General features: G+C 40.1%; 1 protein-coding gene and 1 non-coding gene across 12 annotated transcripts in view; one reads left to right on the forward strand and one right to left on the reverse strand.

Annotated features, from left to right (window-relative positions):
* Nucleotides 1-2,236, forward strand: part of LOC115496005 (uncharacterized) — a 51,887-nt gene extending 49,651 nt beyond the window's left edge. For all 6 annotated transcript variants that reach the window (XR_012057033.1, XR_012057032.1, XR_012057030.1 and 3 more), the window contains one exon: nt 1,789-2,236. This is a non-coding gene — a transcript (uncharacterized protein). The remainder of the gene's footprint in view (nt 1-1,788) is intronic.
* SLC39A10 (solute carrier family 39 member 10) overlaps nt 1-15,282 on the reverse strand; it is a 31,632-nt gene extending 16,350 nt beyond the window's left edge. For 2 of the 6 annotated variants that reach the window (XM_030277803.4, XM_072932423.1), the window contains exons 1-3: nt 15,125-15,282; nt 1,199-2,269; nt 104-305 (exon numbers count right to left, since the gene is read on the reverse strand). In XM_030277803.4, coding sequence (XP_030133663.3) covers nt 104-305; nt 1,199-2,269; nt 15,125-15,133 — 1,282 coding nt within the window. In that variant the 5' untranslated portion in view covers nt 15,134-15,282. Of the gene's footprint in view, nt 1-103; nt 306-1,198; nt 2,270-14,145; nt 14,170-15,124 lie in introns of those variants that run through there. The other 4 variants (XM_072932422.1, XM_030277802.4, XM_072932425.1 and 1 more) reach the window with 3 other exon arrangements.
* Nucleotides 15,283-15,579: the final 297 nt, after the last annotated feature.

A 15,579-nucleotide genomic window follows, 5' to 3' on the forward strand; every position in this document is an offset into this window, starting at 1 on the left:
AGATCAAATTTATTAAGAAATTTAGTGCCAAAGTAACTGCAACTTTCCAACTTTGAGATAAATACATGGACCACCTCAATCCAACTAAGAAAAAGACACCCACCTGATGCACCTGTTTTATCTTTATTCTCAATTGATGCATTTTTATTTCTTGTAAAATCTTCCAGCTCATCATAATGTCCAATACAAAGCCTTCTCTCAATCTGGTAGAGCAAAGCAGGACATATGTACACAAAGAACTCAGGAGATATTAGGGAGCTGGCTTCCAGACCATAGTACCGTAGCAGCTGTGTAGCATTTAAGCACTGCAAAGCAAATTGTACAAACAAATTAAATAGAAAAGTATCCATTTCCATGTATGGAAAATGCAGGATATTATTTGAGAACACAAACAAAGCAGAAACGTTGGTTCAAATGTTCCACCAGTGCTAAAACTGATCATGTCTTAAACTGATCTAAGTGGTTTATGAGAGAAAGAAACAGTAAAACTATCTGCACCACACACTTGAGTCTCCCAACACCTATGTAGCATTTGAGAAATGTTAATGAAAAGCAGTTTCCATATTCTTTACACAGTACAATGAAGAAAAAGCAACAGGTGAAGAGTGGAAAAATGTAAATCCAAAATAGATTTTTCAACACTTCTGTTAAACCTACCAACCTTCTGTGTTTTGAGTTTCACTTTTTAATATGGTTTGAGACCTTGAACTCAGTACTCCCTCCATCCTTCTAGTTTAAAATTATTACTTTACAAGGTCCTGCATTTGTAGTTAACTGTAAGGGGAAGGGATTTATGGTGCTGGCAGAAATAATGGATGCAGAAGGACAAAACAGAAAAGCTTCCACTGAAGCCCAGTACTACTAAAGCTACACCTGCAATTGCTTCTTAATCTCTTAGGAGAAAGATATCAGAAGGGCGCTGAAGTGATGCAGGTATTTCAGGAAAGAGTGTCTGTGCAGTTTTCAAAAATGTTAACAATCTCAGATTCACAAAGAGTTTGTGTGGTGGCAGTATTCTGGAATATTGGGAAGGGAAAAACCTCCTCTATAAGCAGGGTATCTCAGAAAGCTTTACGGATCAAATTCATACACTATTACACTACAGTCCCAAACATACCTGTTATTTGTGGGTATGCACCTTCAGTTATTAAGTGACAGCACAGGAAGTCAAGTAACCAGCTCTCCATTTCATACTCACCTCTTCACGCTTGTGCTCATCTTCACTATGATCCTTGTGCCCACGCGCTGCGGGAAGAGCGTGTTTCCTCACGCTGATCTGCTTGTGCGAGGCCTCTCGCTTGCTGGTGTGGCGGTGCCCAGCGGCACTGCCCAAACTGCCGTCCTGGTGCCCGTGGCCGGCAGAGCGGTCACCGCTGTGGTCGTGGTGGTGCATGTGCAAGTGAGAGGCATCATGGACATGGTCATGTTTGTGAACACGGTTGTGCTCATACTGATCGCCAGGATCGTGCTCCGGGGCATAATCCCACGTAGCGTCTCCTGACGTCTCACTGATTTTCTTCTGCTTCTTCTTCTGTTTGCGCTGTTTCCGTTCTGGCTGGTCCTGAGTGGTGTTTGTCTCTGTGGAAGGCTCGTGGCTCTGCTCCGCGTGCTCGCTGTGACTGACGGACTCGTTGCGAGAGTGGCGCGTGCCGTTGTGCTCGTGCCGGTGCGGGCGCGAGTGGTGGTGGTGGTGGCGGCGGCTTTGGTTATGAACGTGTTTGCTGTCCTCCTTCACTGAGGGCACCACCGTGTCTCTCTCTGTGTCACATTTATGATTTCTCTTTGCAGATGCACCAACCGTGGTCTGGTTTTCTGAATCTGGGTGGCTGTGAGCATGGTTATGAGGATGAAAATGCTTTCCTTCCTGTACTTCCAAAGCATACAAGTGAGAAACATGATCATGGCCAATATCATCATGATTTATCATCACTACCTTTACCTCTCCCAAACCAAGGCTTATTAACAGTTTTTCCAGGCCAAAAAAAGATAATCTTCCATTTTCACCATAGCGATCAAAAATCTTTTCAATGTAGTATTTTTGTTCATTTTCTGCTTCCAACGTTGAAAATTTACTGGGCATAGATTCTGTTCCTCCATTCTGGAAGTATGATTCATTTGAGATCTGATAGTCATTATGGTCGTGTACACGATCCTTTTTGGGACCATTGTTGTGTCCATCTCCATGGCAATGATTGCACTGATGAAAAATAAACGTCAGCAAACAAATGATGCAAAATTTTGTGTGCATGTGTACCTTCATCTCTGTTTCCTACAAGAAACACAAAGGGAAGCACTTAGCTGTACAGCAATCTCAATGTCAATTTATACTGAGTATCAGTTTGGTACTTATGGCAACCAAATCACTCACAAAGCTTTTTAGATACTGGCAATAAAAGAAGAGCAATTGCAGTACTTTTACTGCAGAAATGGTATTAATGTAATTTTCTTATCCAACAGTAAGATAGACTGTGTATTGTAAAGATTATTTTAATGGTTTTATAAACCACACTTACAGGAGGCAATGATAAGAAAAAGATTAACAACATTTACAATCAGTCATATCAGAAAATTTTTGCTCGTATTTTCAGAGGCATCTATACTTATGATAACCTATAATAGTGAAAATCTTGATAAAACACAAGCTACAAAAGAATGAAGATCATTTTAAAATAACAATGCTGTATTTTCCTTTTCACAGCAGTGACAGGCAGGTAATAACAGCTGAAAACCCACGCACCGTTTGTTCTCTTTTGTGCTGTTAACGTGCCTCTACTAAACACACACTGCACAATTCCCTATTTTGAAATTGCCCATTATCAATGTACAAATAAGTTGTCATTAACTAACTTCAATATATTGCTTAGATGTCCATATTTTTAGTACTTTTCACTTACATTGGTTTACTAACTCAAAGATCTATGTGGACATCCATTAAAAGCAGGTTTATAATGGAAAACATCTGCTTATGCAACCCAAAAAATACTGTTAATGCTGACAACTGTTGAGCTGAAAGCAGTTAGTGCTGATTTTTAGAAATTATATCATTGAGACAATGTGGTTTTCAATTTAGTGTTACATGTAAAAAACTTACAATTCAGCACGAGGTTATGAAGGAGACACTGCAAAAGCTTATCTTGTGTTCAGAATTGAAAATAAGTCACCATTTCACACTGCAGCAAATGGCGTAAGGGGATGTAAGGGGACAGGACACAGGCCAGCTGTGATTTAAGCTCTTACCACTGCCAGCGGTTTTATTTCCCGATGTCCTGATGTTTATTTCCTGATATTTATTCCTTGACTTGAGCTGCCACTGGCCCTACATTCCCAGGTATGAGTGACCTGCTCAGCACATCCTAAAGTGGCACTCTCACATGAGACAGGAGAAATTTGGTTGTCCTTCCCAAGTCCCCCACAGCTGCTCACTAAAATGTGCTTTGTGAAACCAGCCAGGAAAGTGCTCTGCAGCAAACCATAAACATTTGAGTCCATCTTACTGTCCCCAAGTATCTATTGGAAGCTCCTATACTTGTAACAGGTTGGCAGAGAAAAGGAAGGAGCTGCCTTCTAAAGACTTTATAAGGCAAATAAATGTGTCAACACAGAAGACTGGGGAAAAACCTTTCTCCTGTTAACATCTACAAATCCAAAATATGAAAATTCACTTTCCGCTGGAGCGTCAAAAACTTGCCATTTTTAAAAAAAAATCAGAACTCTCTTTTGCAATGCTGTCCCACTTAAAAATATAAGCCCAGAGGAATATTTGTCAAATGGAGGCATCTGCATCAAAATTGATTCCATGGACATCAGATAGGTCAATGGCTACTCATTGTACATTAGTGGTTTGTTTTTATAAACAACTGTTCAATCATCAGTCTGGAATAACCAAGTTTATCTCCAGTTCAGTCCCCTACATTCCAGTTACTGATTTCAGCACTGTGATAAACTTTTTCAAGTAGATCAGTATGGTGAAGTTCATCCCCAAAATTTACTGAAATATTCTTTTCATATATTAATATATATATTAAGTAATACTACTTTTATAGGTAAGTCACTTTTTCTCCCCCTTTGCCACATAATGGTAATACAATTAGAACAAGCAAAGTTAAATTATTCTCATTTAAACAAGCATGATCCAGAGTAAAATATCTCTACCAGGAAATTCATGACTAAAGCATGCTCATAATCCTTTTCACAACCTCATGATCTTTTCCATGTGACTGTCTCATACAATACTACTAATACATTACTTGGAAACTTTAGTCATGCATCCCTAATTGTGGTGTTTAGCTTTGAATGGTACCTTTTCTCCATGCCTTATGGTTAATATAGTTTGTAACCTATGACTGTGATTCATTGCTGAAAAACAAGAGCTGAGCAGTCTTAGGCTAATTTCAAAATCAATTACTTGTCTGTTTTCAGTTAAAACAGTAATAACCTTAGCACAGTATTTTGATCTTCTGTTGTATAGTATTCCATATCTTCCATTGCAAATCTTGTTACGGAACAGATACTTAAAAACAAATGTACCCATAATAAAAAGTTTCCAAAAGAACAACCAGAAATAATTAATTATTGCTTTCTTTTTAAATGAGCTTGATGATTCTCTAGGCAACTATCAATACCTATCATGTTTAACCTGTCAGGCAGTACTCATGTGTATAATACTGGAAAGCTGAAGTCCAAGTTCTATACACTTCAGTGGCACAAAATTGTATATAGTTGATGTCATTAAAGGGCTCTCAAATCCCCTCAAGAGAATATGCAAGGGCAGCCTGAGGACAAGGCTATACCAAAGTTGGAAAAGATTCTGCCTGTTACTGCTGTCAGCCTTTGCCTCACTCTGTTCACTCTGATTCCCTGCTGCCTGCCCTCCACAGCTCCTGAGGGGCAGGAACGCGATCCCGGGCAGACAGTAGGAAACAGCTCCCAGCTGTGGTCACTGAAACACTGCAGCACCTGGAAAGGGCAGCGCTGAACTAACAGCACCTGCTGCACCTCCCTGAGCTGCAACAGGAGCAAGCAGGGTCCTTCCTGACACCTCCGGCAGCAGGACAAGCCCACCCCAAGCCAAGCTCCACAATTAGAACGTGTACATTTGCAGGGGGGCAAAGATCAAGAGTGTCCCACCAGAGGCCATTTCAGAAAGGCACATGATGCTGCCCAGGGCACCCCATCCCCTCCCTACACAGCAGTGCAAGAGATCATTCCCAGCAAATGGAGAACTGACTGAACTTACACACACAGAGAGTCTTCAGGTGAAAGCACCTGGGCAGTCCCCAAGCACAGCTGCCTTCTCTGCATGGAAATCTCAGCACATCTCCATGCAAACCACTGTCTGCCTAGAGTGTTTCAGCTACTTAAGCAAAGGCACCTGTGATTAGAGTTGGGTTTGGTTTTGTTTCTTTTAAAAATCTTTTTTTATTCCATTTCCCTTGGCTTTCTGAAATTTTTCCACAGTGCTTAACCATCTATTCAACTGCTCACTTTATGCCTCCTTAAAGCCTGGAATATCATTTGTGAGGACATTTTTATTTATCACCAGCTGTTTCACTGAGACTAGAAAACTAGTTCAAGAGTTAGGCTTTACTTTGAAACAACAAACTTGGATTAAAATAATATAGTTATACAAAACTCAGACTCAAATGAAAGCCACATCTGTTATTCCAGCATTTGCAGCCCACGTAGTACAGCATTTTTTCTGTGTACAATGCTGACAAGAATATTTTAAGTGCCCAACTTTCTTCCCCCAACCCTTTCTGTTGTCTCCTCCCAACAATTTTAATAACCTGAAATATTTGTAATACAAATGCACTGATTTCTTCCCACGCTCCTTCCCAAGTAATTTCAGTTTCACTCCCTTGTTTAACTTTTATATCCTTGTTTTCTCTGAAGAATGTTCTGATCATCTGTGAAAAACATCTTTGACTCCTTTAAGTTACGCAGCTTGAATGTCAGAGAGAGTAAAGTGTCTTAGCACGATTTCATGGGCAGCTATGAGTTGCACACCAAACACATGTTCCAGCTAAGGCAAGAGAGAACCCAGAGAGACAAGAGGTGCCAAAAGTAAGGACAAAGCAATATTCTTACCAAACTAAGGCAGTCTCGCTGTGAGGCAATGCAAGTCCAGCACTTGTCTAATTCATTTCTATTAGGAATTTCTCAGAGTAACAGTTCTATGAGAAATTCCAATTTCTTAAAAAGAGAAATATTTCTTGAAATAATTATTGACTACATAAAGACAGTTTTTCTTACAAGTCCTAAAAATTTAACTGCTTTTCTATACTGCAAGGTATTCACTCCAATGTATGTGCAGGGGAGATGTATGCAGCTTCCCCCAATCCTAAACTCTGCAATACTTCATACAAATACTCAGTTTAAAAAAAAGGTTGGAATCTGAAAACCCAAATTAATCTACTCTACATTTTTTAAATTTCACATTTTTAGCAAATACTAGAATACAAAATCCTATTACCTAGCACACATTTTTAAGGTTTTTAAAAAAAAGTTAATGTGAAATTAATATATTGTTGTTACTGAAAGACATTTTAAGAAAGCCATAAACACATTTTAACTAAATAATAACTTGTTTTTGTTTTATCAGTCTTAAGCTGGCATTAGCTTCTGCTAATGGAAACAGGAAAACATGCTACAGATCAATAAAGTTAAAATTAACCATTTCTAACTTTAGCTCTCACCCATCTCCTGTATTTTCTTCCTTCTTCAATTTCAGTGAAATGTGTTTGTGGATTTCAGTGAAACAGGTTTGTGGATTTCAGTGAACCCGATTCATTTGAAAACCTATAGCCCAGGAGGAGGGGCACTTTGTAAGAACAGGCCATTAACTAATTGATCCAAGCCCTGTTTGCCAAGTTAATACCAGATAAGACTTACAGAGTACAGAAAGCATTTATGCATAACTGAGTACACCATGAATACTTCCTAAAAACTGAACTGTGAAGTATTTGAAAAGCCAAGTCCCAAGCATAATAAAATGATCTTGAACTAATACAGTAGCAATCTACCAGCTCAGTTATCCAGAAAGGAACATTTATTCTGAACATAAAAAAATTGGAGAGCCTTCTTCAAAGGGTCAGTTATTTGTAAGAAATTGTTGAGTATGGGATCCTTCTCAGAGCTCAAGATAATATAAAAACTTCAGAACATTTGGAAGTTCTGTAAGTACTAGTTCTGCTCACCAATAATTAATTTGCAGTCTGTGATATATAAATTGGATGTAGTCCATGAAACACCTATTAATGCACAGAATTTGCAAGCCAATTTGCTTTTGTGCCAATATTCTGTATTGAATACACTGTTCCATTAGATCCTATTAAGATACCCACTAGGCCTTTTAAGATTGAAATATTTGGAAAGATAAACTAGTTAGAGCTGCATTTTAATATTTAATTTTTCCTCTGAAAGTAAGCAAATTGTTTTGGTTATGACCAAAGCTGAAGTTCAACAAATATTTTAAGATGGTGTTGCACTTAAAGCAGCAGTGCTGCCCTCCCCCACTGCTTCAGTCTCTCGTTCCCATTCCCACAAAACCATTTTTGGACACCAGCACATTTGTTTGCTGATCTGTTCACTGTGCAGCTGTACAACTAGATTCTGCTGAAAAAAAGCCTAGGAAAAGGAAAAAAAAGATTATTTTCATGACAGATTACTTTTCCTATCTGGCTCACTGTACAGCTGCACAAACACCACAGTCCACACAAAAAAAGAGCCACCCAGCTTTAGGTGGGAACACCAGTTACTGATCTGGTTGATCTGCAGTCTAACAGAACATTGTGATAGAGCACAAATAAACAGCTGGCCACCTCAAAATGCATCCAAATAACATTGAAACTTATTTCCTATTGAAAGTAATTTGAAAATAATTTCTCCAACTTTCCCTTTAGAACAGAATATAACAATATTTCTAATAAAGTGTTAAAATCAGCTGCGGTACTTTTATTTTCTTATAATTTAAACCACTATAACTACTTCATCCTCACACTACATTGTGGTACTTGTGGTATGTTGGAAGGCATAAAAGGCATGTCTTTGATGAGTGTTTAATACTCATTATAATAAACTTCTCTTCATCACTGCTACAATCAAAAAAGGAATTATGCATGCCTACTGCTAAGCCAATGACTTATCTTACTTGAAAAAACCAGAAAAATAAATTTAGAAGAGCTGTAAATTATGGAAGACCACTCAAACATGAGACTAAAGCATACATGTGCTATGCCAAATTAGTGCCCGATTGTGAAGGACATTCCTAAAATGAAGAGGTTTCAAATTACATACCATTGAATCAAATCTGTATTTTTAAATAAGGGATTTAGTTAATGAACCAACATCACAGACTTTTATAAATTGCTCTGCCAACATGCCACTCAAATTCTTTTTAGCAAAGCTATTCAGTAGCTTTGCTAAGAGAACAAACCAGAAGAACTGCTACTCTTAGCAGGTAGCTACTGAAACCAGTGACATCTTGAATTAGTGAGCTCCCAAATGTGTCTTTGTTCAGTAATTGTGGGAGACAAAGGAGTTTGTTAAGACATTTTGGCAGATTCAGAAGTAACACTTAACCAGTCTGACATAGGACATAAAACAATTGTACATATTTCAACAGGCAAATCCACCAATGAAATACCCAGCTGAACCAATTAGTGTCATCTTCACCATATTCCAGGTGAGCCATCAACAGAATTCATGCCATTTCCCTGCCATCATTTATTTTAGCCAGGATTATTCCAAAATACCTACCTGGCTACTCACTGCAGGTTTGTGTGGTGATGGAGGCAACCATTCAAACTGATACAAATACTGACAGGCTTTAAAAATCACCCACCATGAACAATAAACCTTTCTTAGCAAGGTATTAACTCAGAAGGGACACAAGTTTAAGGTGAAATAATGAAAATGTAGTATTTAATACCCAATATTACTCTTAGTGCAAGATTAGAGACAGAAGAGGGGCAAGGAAGCACAGTATTACTGGCAATATGTGAGGCAGAAATGTTAAGGGTCTGGCATTGCTTATTGTCAAGGGAAGTAAAATTGAAGCAAAGTGTAACTGCATGTCCAGAAAAAAAAACTGCAGAGTGTGTGAGGCATCATTTTGGTATTTTACTCTTATTCAATCACTGCTTGATTGAATACAAGGAACTCCTGTAGGACATTTTTCATAGGATATAGGCAAAACTTAGCAAAATATGTAGAGGTTTCCCATTGTTGATATACATTCCTTTTATGTGTAGAACAATGTACTCCTCTAGGTGTTTCACTTTGAGAATATTTTGTTTATAAAATATAATTAATCCTTTGTATTTGCCAATTTACTGTTAACAATTAAGCTACAGTAATGGAGAAAATGCCAGTAAATTAGTTTATTTATGGAAATTCTCAGGATTTTCCAGAACTAAGTGGCAATTTCTCTTTTTCAACTTTCTGTTTTAGGAACTCAACAATAGTACAATACAGGGCAAATTATTGTCTTCAAAGACTGGGAAAGTATTTACGTCACTCAGCGTAAGTGTTTACTGCCATCTATTTGAAGGACAAAGCTTGACACAAGGGAAACAGTAATAGTTTGCTATACTTGCTACATTGTTATTACAGCATCTCATCTTCATCTGTTCTTTTAGGAGTCGGCATTAACCCCTCACATTCCTGTCCCTACTGCTGAACATACATAGTTAGCAAAACCCAGTGTAAGAATTTTTGCCTACATGCTACACCCTTTACAAAACTGAATCTCTTATCTGGAGTACAAAGTACAGCAACTCAGTGAAAAAATGACTAGTTATGGGCATACTACAATGAAAAGCAGAATTTTCTATAGACATCCTCCTGCAGCTACTGAGTATTTATTTACTGAATGTTTGGTCTGGGAGCAAGTGGACCCTGATAATATACTGCAATGCCTCTGCTGGACAATTGCCTCAAAGCAGAGTTCAGAACAGCAAGGATGGAAATCTATCCTGTTTATGTATTGTAGCAGACATCAAATAAATAGGAATATTTTATATTTAGCATAAAAATTTAGTATTGCAAGGTGACCACATTATTTGGACTGCAGCCAAGTAGCATTTCTAAAGTTTTAATGTATGTTAATACAATTCGAAACTGTACTTTTTGGCTGAGATACTGTCTTCTAGAGATGGATGTTCAGGTCAGCACAAAAAAATGATGCTATATTCTGCAGATAGCACCAGACAATATATATGGCTTATATGATATTATTTGCATTTTATGGAATGGAAGTGGTTATCAGGGTAGTGGAGCCCTGGTGGAAAGAGGCCTTCCTTGACAGGAATGGTTACAGAAATTGCAGAGCCCTGAGAAGTAATGCAACCATCATGTGAAACAGAGAGTGCAATCTCCCAGTTCACAGTGAAGCAGCTTTTCTGGACTGCTCTGTCCAAGATATGAATGGAGCAGGACTGAAAAGCAGCCCTGGCTCACTGCCCCCCCTTGCAGGAACACTCACTTGGGGCATTACTAGTTACTCTGCAGGAGGAATTGAACTCAACTGCCAGCTGTACAAATGACATATGGCCATCACAAACAATCTTAGATGGAATTCAGTGCTACTTATGTGCTATTTAAGATGAAAATCAATATTAACAAAGATATTACTCAAAAAGAAACCCATACAAATAATCATGTTGAACCATGTCTACTGAGACTACCTTCAGATTACATACATTTTTCCTTTTCTTTGATGCTCCTATCTCAGTATGGCTGCATGCTATTATCAGCAATTAACTTGGTAAAAGAGTAAGTATTTATAGCTGTCAAATCACCAGGTGTAAATAGTTTATCATTTACAGTTATCTTTGATAATTAAAAGTATTATTTTTGTCCAGTAATAATCATTGCCCTAAGGACCTATTTATGAATGTAGTGCAAGTCAGGTAATCTAGAGATCTGCATCTTCATATATGATTTGCATGACAACCCCTGCCTGGAATTCATGCTGGATTATAGTGGTCTTTACTAGGACCTGTGATTGGTAACTATTTAAAAAGCATTTATAATCTACATGCAGAAACATTCTGTTTATTGTATTAACAATTTAATAAAAATTCTGCATAAAACTTCTTTCATATATTCTTAACCTGAAGAGCATTTTATCTCACATATGCATTTTATATTATCTAACCAACCACAATGTAGATTGATGACTTTCAGACATGATCAGTTATACAGCAACTTCCAGTATTATGAAGACTTTCTCCCAAAGCTAGATTGGTTTAGCTACCTCAGTGACTTCAGAACTGTGTCTTTATCACTTCAGATATTATTCACTTATTCAGAACTGTGCTTATCATTTAAGCACCAAACTGAATGCTTATACAATTTTCTCTGTGTCTTAACAGTCCAGAAACTCTCTCTGGAGTTTTAAGTCCTCTGTTAATATTACACATTTTATATAGATGTACTACTTTGTACAATACTGGCTTGTGACTGTCAACACAGAACACAGAGGGGCAGGTTTCTCTCACAAACTTCATGAGGATACAGAGGTGACAGTCAGATGAGAATGAAGCTCGTGGGTCATTGAGAGAGAAAGGACAACAGCTGAGTCATTCCTCCTCTGCAGCAATGGAAAAAGCAGCCAGGAAGTGGAGAGAGAGATGAGGCAGCACAATGTGATAGGAGAATATTTCCAGTCTAATGAATCATGTCCCCCAGCATGGGTACAACACCCTACATGTAATTCCAACAACACCTTCTTCTCAGAAGCTTTTGAGACTGACATCAGCAAACCATCATCTTCCAAGTCTTTTATGCTGCTTTCCAGCTTTCTGGGTATTAAAACCTGTACAGACTTTGCACTACCACAAGAGGTAACAAAAGTGACTTCAAACAATTATGCTTTAACTTCTTTACTCCTTGGATTTTTATTGCATCCAAAAAGCCTGAAGCAATGGCACTGACTCGAGCACTAAAAGACTATGAACAGGGGGACTGACACAGCACATACCTTTCTCTCCTTTAGGAAGTTAACACCATGGCAGGACGTGGTTTCCAGCATTTCAATCAGTTTTTGAAATTTAGGAAAAAAAAGGTGTTATTAGCTTTGCCTAATTGGTACACATTTCTTTACCAGACCTTATTAGGTGTATTTCAAGTAATAGCTGTAATTAAAGAATGACGTAAGAGCAGTCTTAATTCTTTCTGCATTAAGTGTTACTTCAGGCCTTTATCAGTAAGATAAAATTACTAGTTTCATTTCAGTAGCCCACCCGCAAAGATAATACTTTTTAGATGATAAAATTGTTTTAAATAATTGCTATCTAAATTAAGTTGGACTCCCACAGAAAACCAGGAAGTTATACAGGTTTTCTTCAGATTAGAAATTGCTTCCCGAAAGGCATAAATTCTCAGTATTCAAGGAACTCACCCTGCACCTAAAGCTCAATCCTGTGAAAAGCATACCTGCCCAAGGAACCAAACTGCCATTAAACTTTCCTTCTCTGAAACCTCTACTGACATTTTAAAATGTGTTACAAAAAGTTAAGATACATTTGACAATTCTGAAAACATCCTAAAAAATAATATGCTATGAAATACCAAGTGTTCTGACATTGTTGATCATCAAACTGAGAAGAAAATGGAATGAGGTTTTCTCATTCTGGTATCATTTTAATTGCTGACACATGCAGTTATGTCTGTCCATCAGTTTATACAGATGCCACCAATCTTCCACCAAGTTTCACTACAGTAAAGGACCAAATTGAACTTACAGAAAAACTTTAATGGAGTCTGGCTTTTAAGTAGCTTTTGTAATTTTAATCAGCAATTCCATCTGATGAAAACACGTAAATGTTCTCAAATTGATTTATCACTGATTTATCAAGTGCCTATCACACATTCAAAACAAACTTCCACTTCTGTAAAAACTGTAACAGAGACAAGAATATGTCTTTACAATAGGCACAGCCATGATCAAACGACATTGAAACTAGACAGCAAAGGCAAACAAGTCCAAACACACTTCCTTTAGGACTTTATACAAGCTTGAAGTCCATTTGTTCTGGGCATTACTTAAAAAGTCTCTTCAGACTTGAATCAGCCATTGCTTTGCAGAAAATGTATTAAAAATAGAAATAGTAAATTACAATTGCTTGGCTTACTTAGTGAAGACCAGGAAGGAAACCTATGCCAGATTGGATATATTAATTATGCCATATATTTTTTTTTTTTCTCAGTTGTGCAAGTTAAAGAAATGCTGGTCAGTATGTGCTTTTTCAGATCAAGTAACCTTTCTAGAACATGTCTGAAATACCCTGATGATACAATTTAATTATTTTCTTGCAATGGGAAAAACATCCATTAAGACAGAGCCTGTGAGCATATCTGAATAACTTTAAACCACAGCTCTGCTGTAATTGCACATTTTATGACTGACTGGATATATGCTGCAAACTTAATACCCAGGTTTTATGTAAGCCAACCTGGAAGGCACAAAGACCTACACAGATATTAACTGAAACAAAGCTCATATTTTTGGAGATTTTTTTAATGTAGCCAGAATCTCCAGTCATATTACATATTCCAGATAGGTAACAGTGTATAACCCCTCTAGAGCCACCCATGGACACTAACGCAATGCCAATATGGAACTGCCACAATTAATCTCATCAAACACACACAATTAATTCACAGTCTGTCTATCTATCTAGACTCTATTCTCCCTTAGAAACAGAATGCAAGGCTGCATACTTTACTCCAAAGTGCAAATTAGAAGCAGTCTAAAATAAAAATGCTGCAGGAGACCACCACTAATTTTACTTTAACCATTAATTTAGCACAAGAATTTAGCTGGTACAGTATAATGACACTGGTCAATGTTCTTGAGGACCAGTTTTTTTTCTAGTTATTGTCTTACATTACCATGCCAGACTATTAGCCTACAGAGTAACCATTAGTTCCTCACTTTGGAGCTGCATAGTGTGCCTCAGTCCAAATTCCTATTTCCCTGCACATCTGAAGCAAAGCACATTATTCAGACAAGGAAATCAAGAGTGCATTCTCTGTTAAAGTCTAATTTAAAAAAACCTATTATCTTTTTAAATATAGAAAGTCTTCTATTTTTATGTCACTGTGTTAGTTACTACTATCCAAAGGGATACAAGAACATACCCACTGGAACATGCCAGGAATTACTTTTATTAACTAGATGACAACTGCTTCCACTCGTCTGAAAACTAACCAGGTCTTCCAGTGTGCATTTCTCAGTTCTGTAACAGGCTCGAGGTTATCACAGGCTCCCTTGGTGCTATGGTACAAGATCCTACCTTAATAGAAAAAAACACATGATGATTGCTACTTACACACATACAGCGTTAGCAGTGCTAGAAACCAGAAGTATTTCTACTCGGACAACTCTTGTTCAGAGAGTTTTAAAAACTAGTAGGCATGAACACTTCTACAAAGAGGCTCAAAAACGACAAAGATAGCTAGAGATTTTAAAGAGCAATTTTATTCCCCAGTTTCAAAGTTAAGTGTGTACTTCCAAAGGATGCAGCATAAGCAGCAGAGACAGCTGAGAAAAGGACATCAATGGGTTTCACTCATCACTTCTGTGTCTGTACAGTTCAGCGACAATGCCTACTGACCCTTCCGCCCTTACCCTTACGTAGGGTTACGGGCAGGTTACAGCCCGAGTGAATTTCCCGCAGCTGTTAGCGCTAAATCCCAACCGTAAACCCTGCAAAATTTAATCGCCTGGCCTGTTCATCCTCCACCGTCCCGGTACTGCCCCCAGATGCCGCCAAGGGCTGGGGGGTCCGCAGGGACCCGCACGGCCGCTCCCTGCCCGCAGCGCCCACGCCGGGCGGGCAGGGCCGGCTCCTGCCGCCCGCACCCGCGGCCTCCACGTGGCCGCAGCGGGAGCGGGCTCGGCAGGGCCGGGCGCGCCCAAAGCCGCACTCCCGGCAGGAAGGCTGCCGGAGGGAACTGGGAGCGCGGGCACCGGGCAGCTCCGGGCAGCTCCGTGCGGCTCGAACCCGCCGCGCCCCCCGACCCCCGCCGCGCCCCTTTCTCTCTCCGCCCGAGCAGCCACGGCAGCCGCAGCGCCGCCGCGTCCCGAGCCCCCGTTCGGGCGCGGGGGCGGATTTACCTGCCGCATGGTCGGCTCCGAGCAGAGGAAGAAAGGGGTGGGGGATGCGCGGGGCCGCGGCGGCGCCTCGCGCTCCGCGTCTCAGGGGGAGCCCGGGCGCGGCCCCCCCGCCCGCCGCCCCCCGGCCCCCCGCGCGCACCCCGCGGCCTCGCGCCCCGCCGCCACGTGATGAGGCGGCCGCGCCGCCGCGCGCCCCTGTCGCCGCTCCGCATCGCGGGCGAGCCGCTGTCCGCTACCGCCGCTCGGTCCCCGCCGCGGCTCCTCGCCCGCACCGCCGCCCCCCCGCCCCGGCGCGGCCCGGGCCGGCCGCCACCCGCTCCGCGGCGCCGGGCGGCTGTGGGGGAGGGCATGTAAACAAATGGGGTTTTATAGCTACCTCACTCGAGTGCCGTGTGCATCTCCCTCTCCGCTCGGTACCAAACCGCCGCGGCGCCTCCTCCTCCTCCTCCTGCCGC

This window comes from Taeniopygia guttata, chromosome 7 (genome assembly GCF_048771995.1).
Source record: "Taeniopygia guttata chromosome 7, bTaeGut7.mat, whole genome shotgun sequence".
Lineage (NCBI taxonomy): Eukaryota > Metazoa > Chordata > Aves > Passeriformes > Estrildidae > Taeniopygia > Taeniopygia guttata.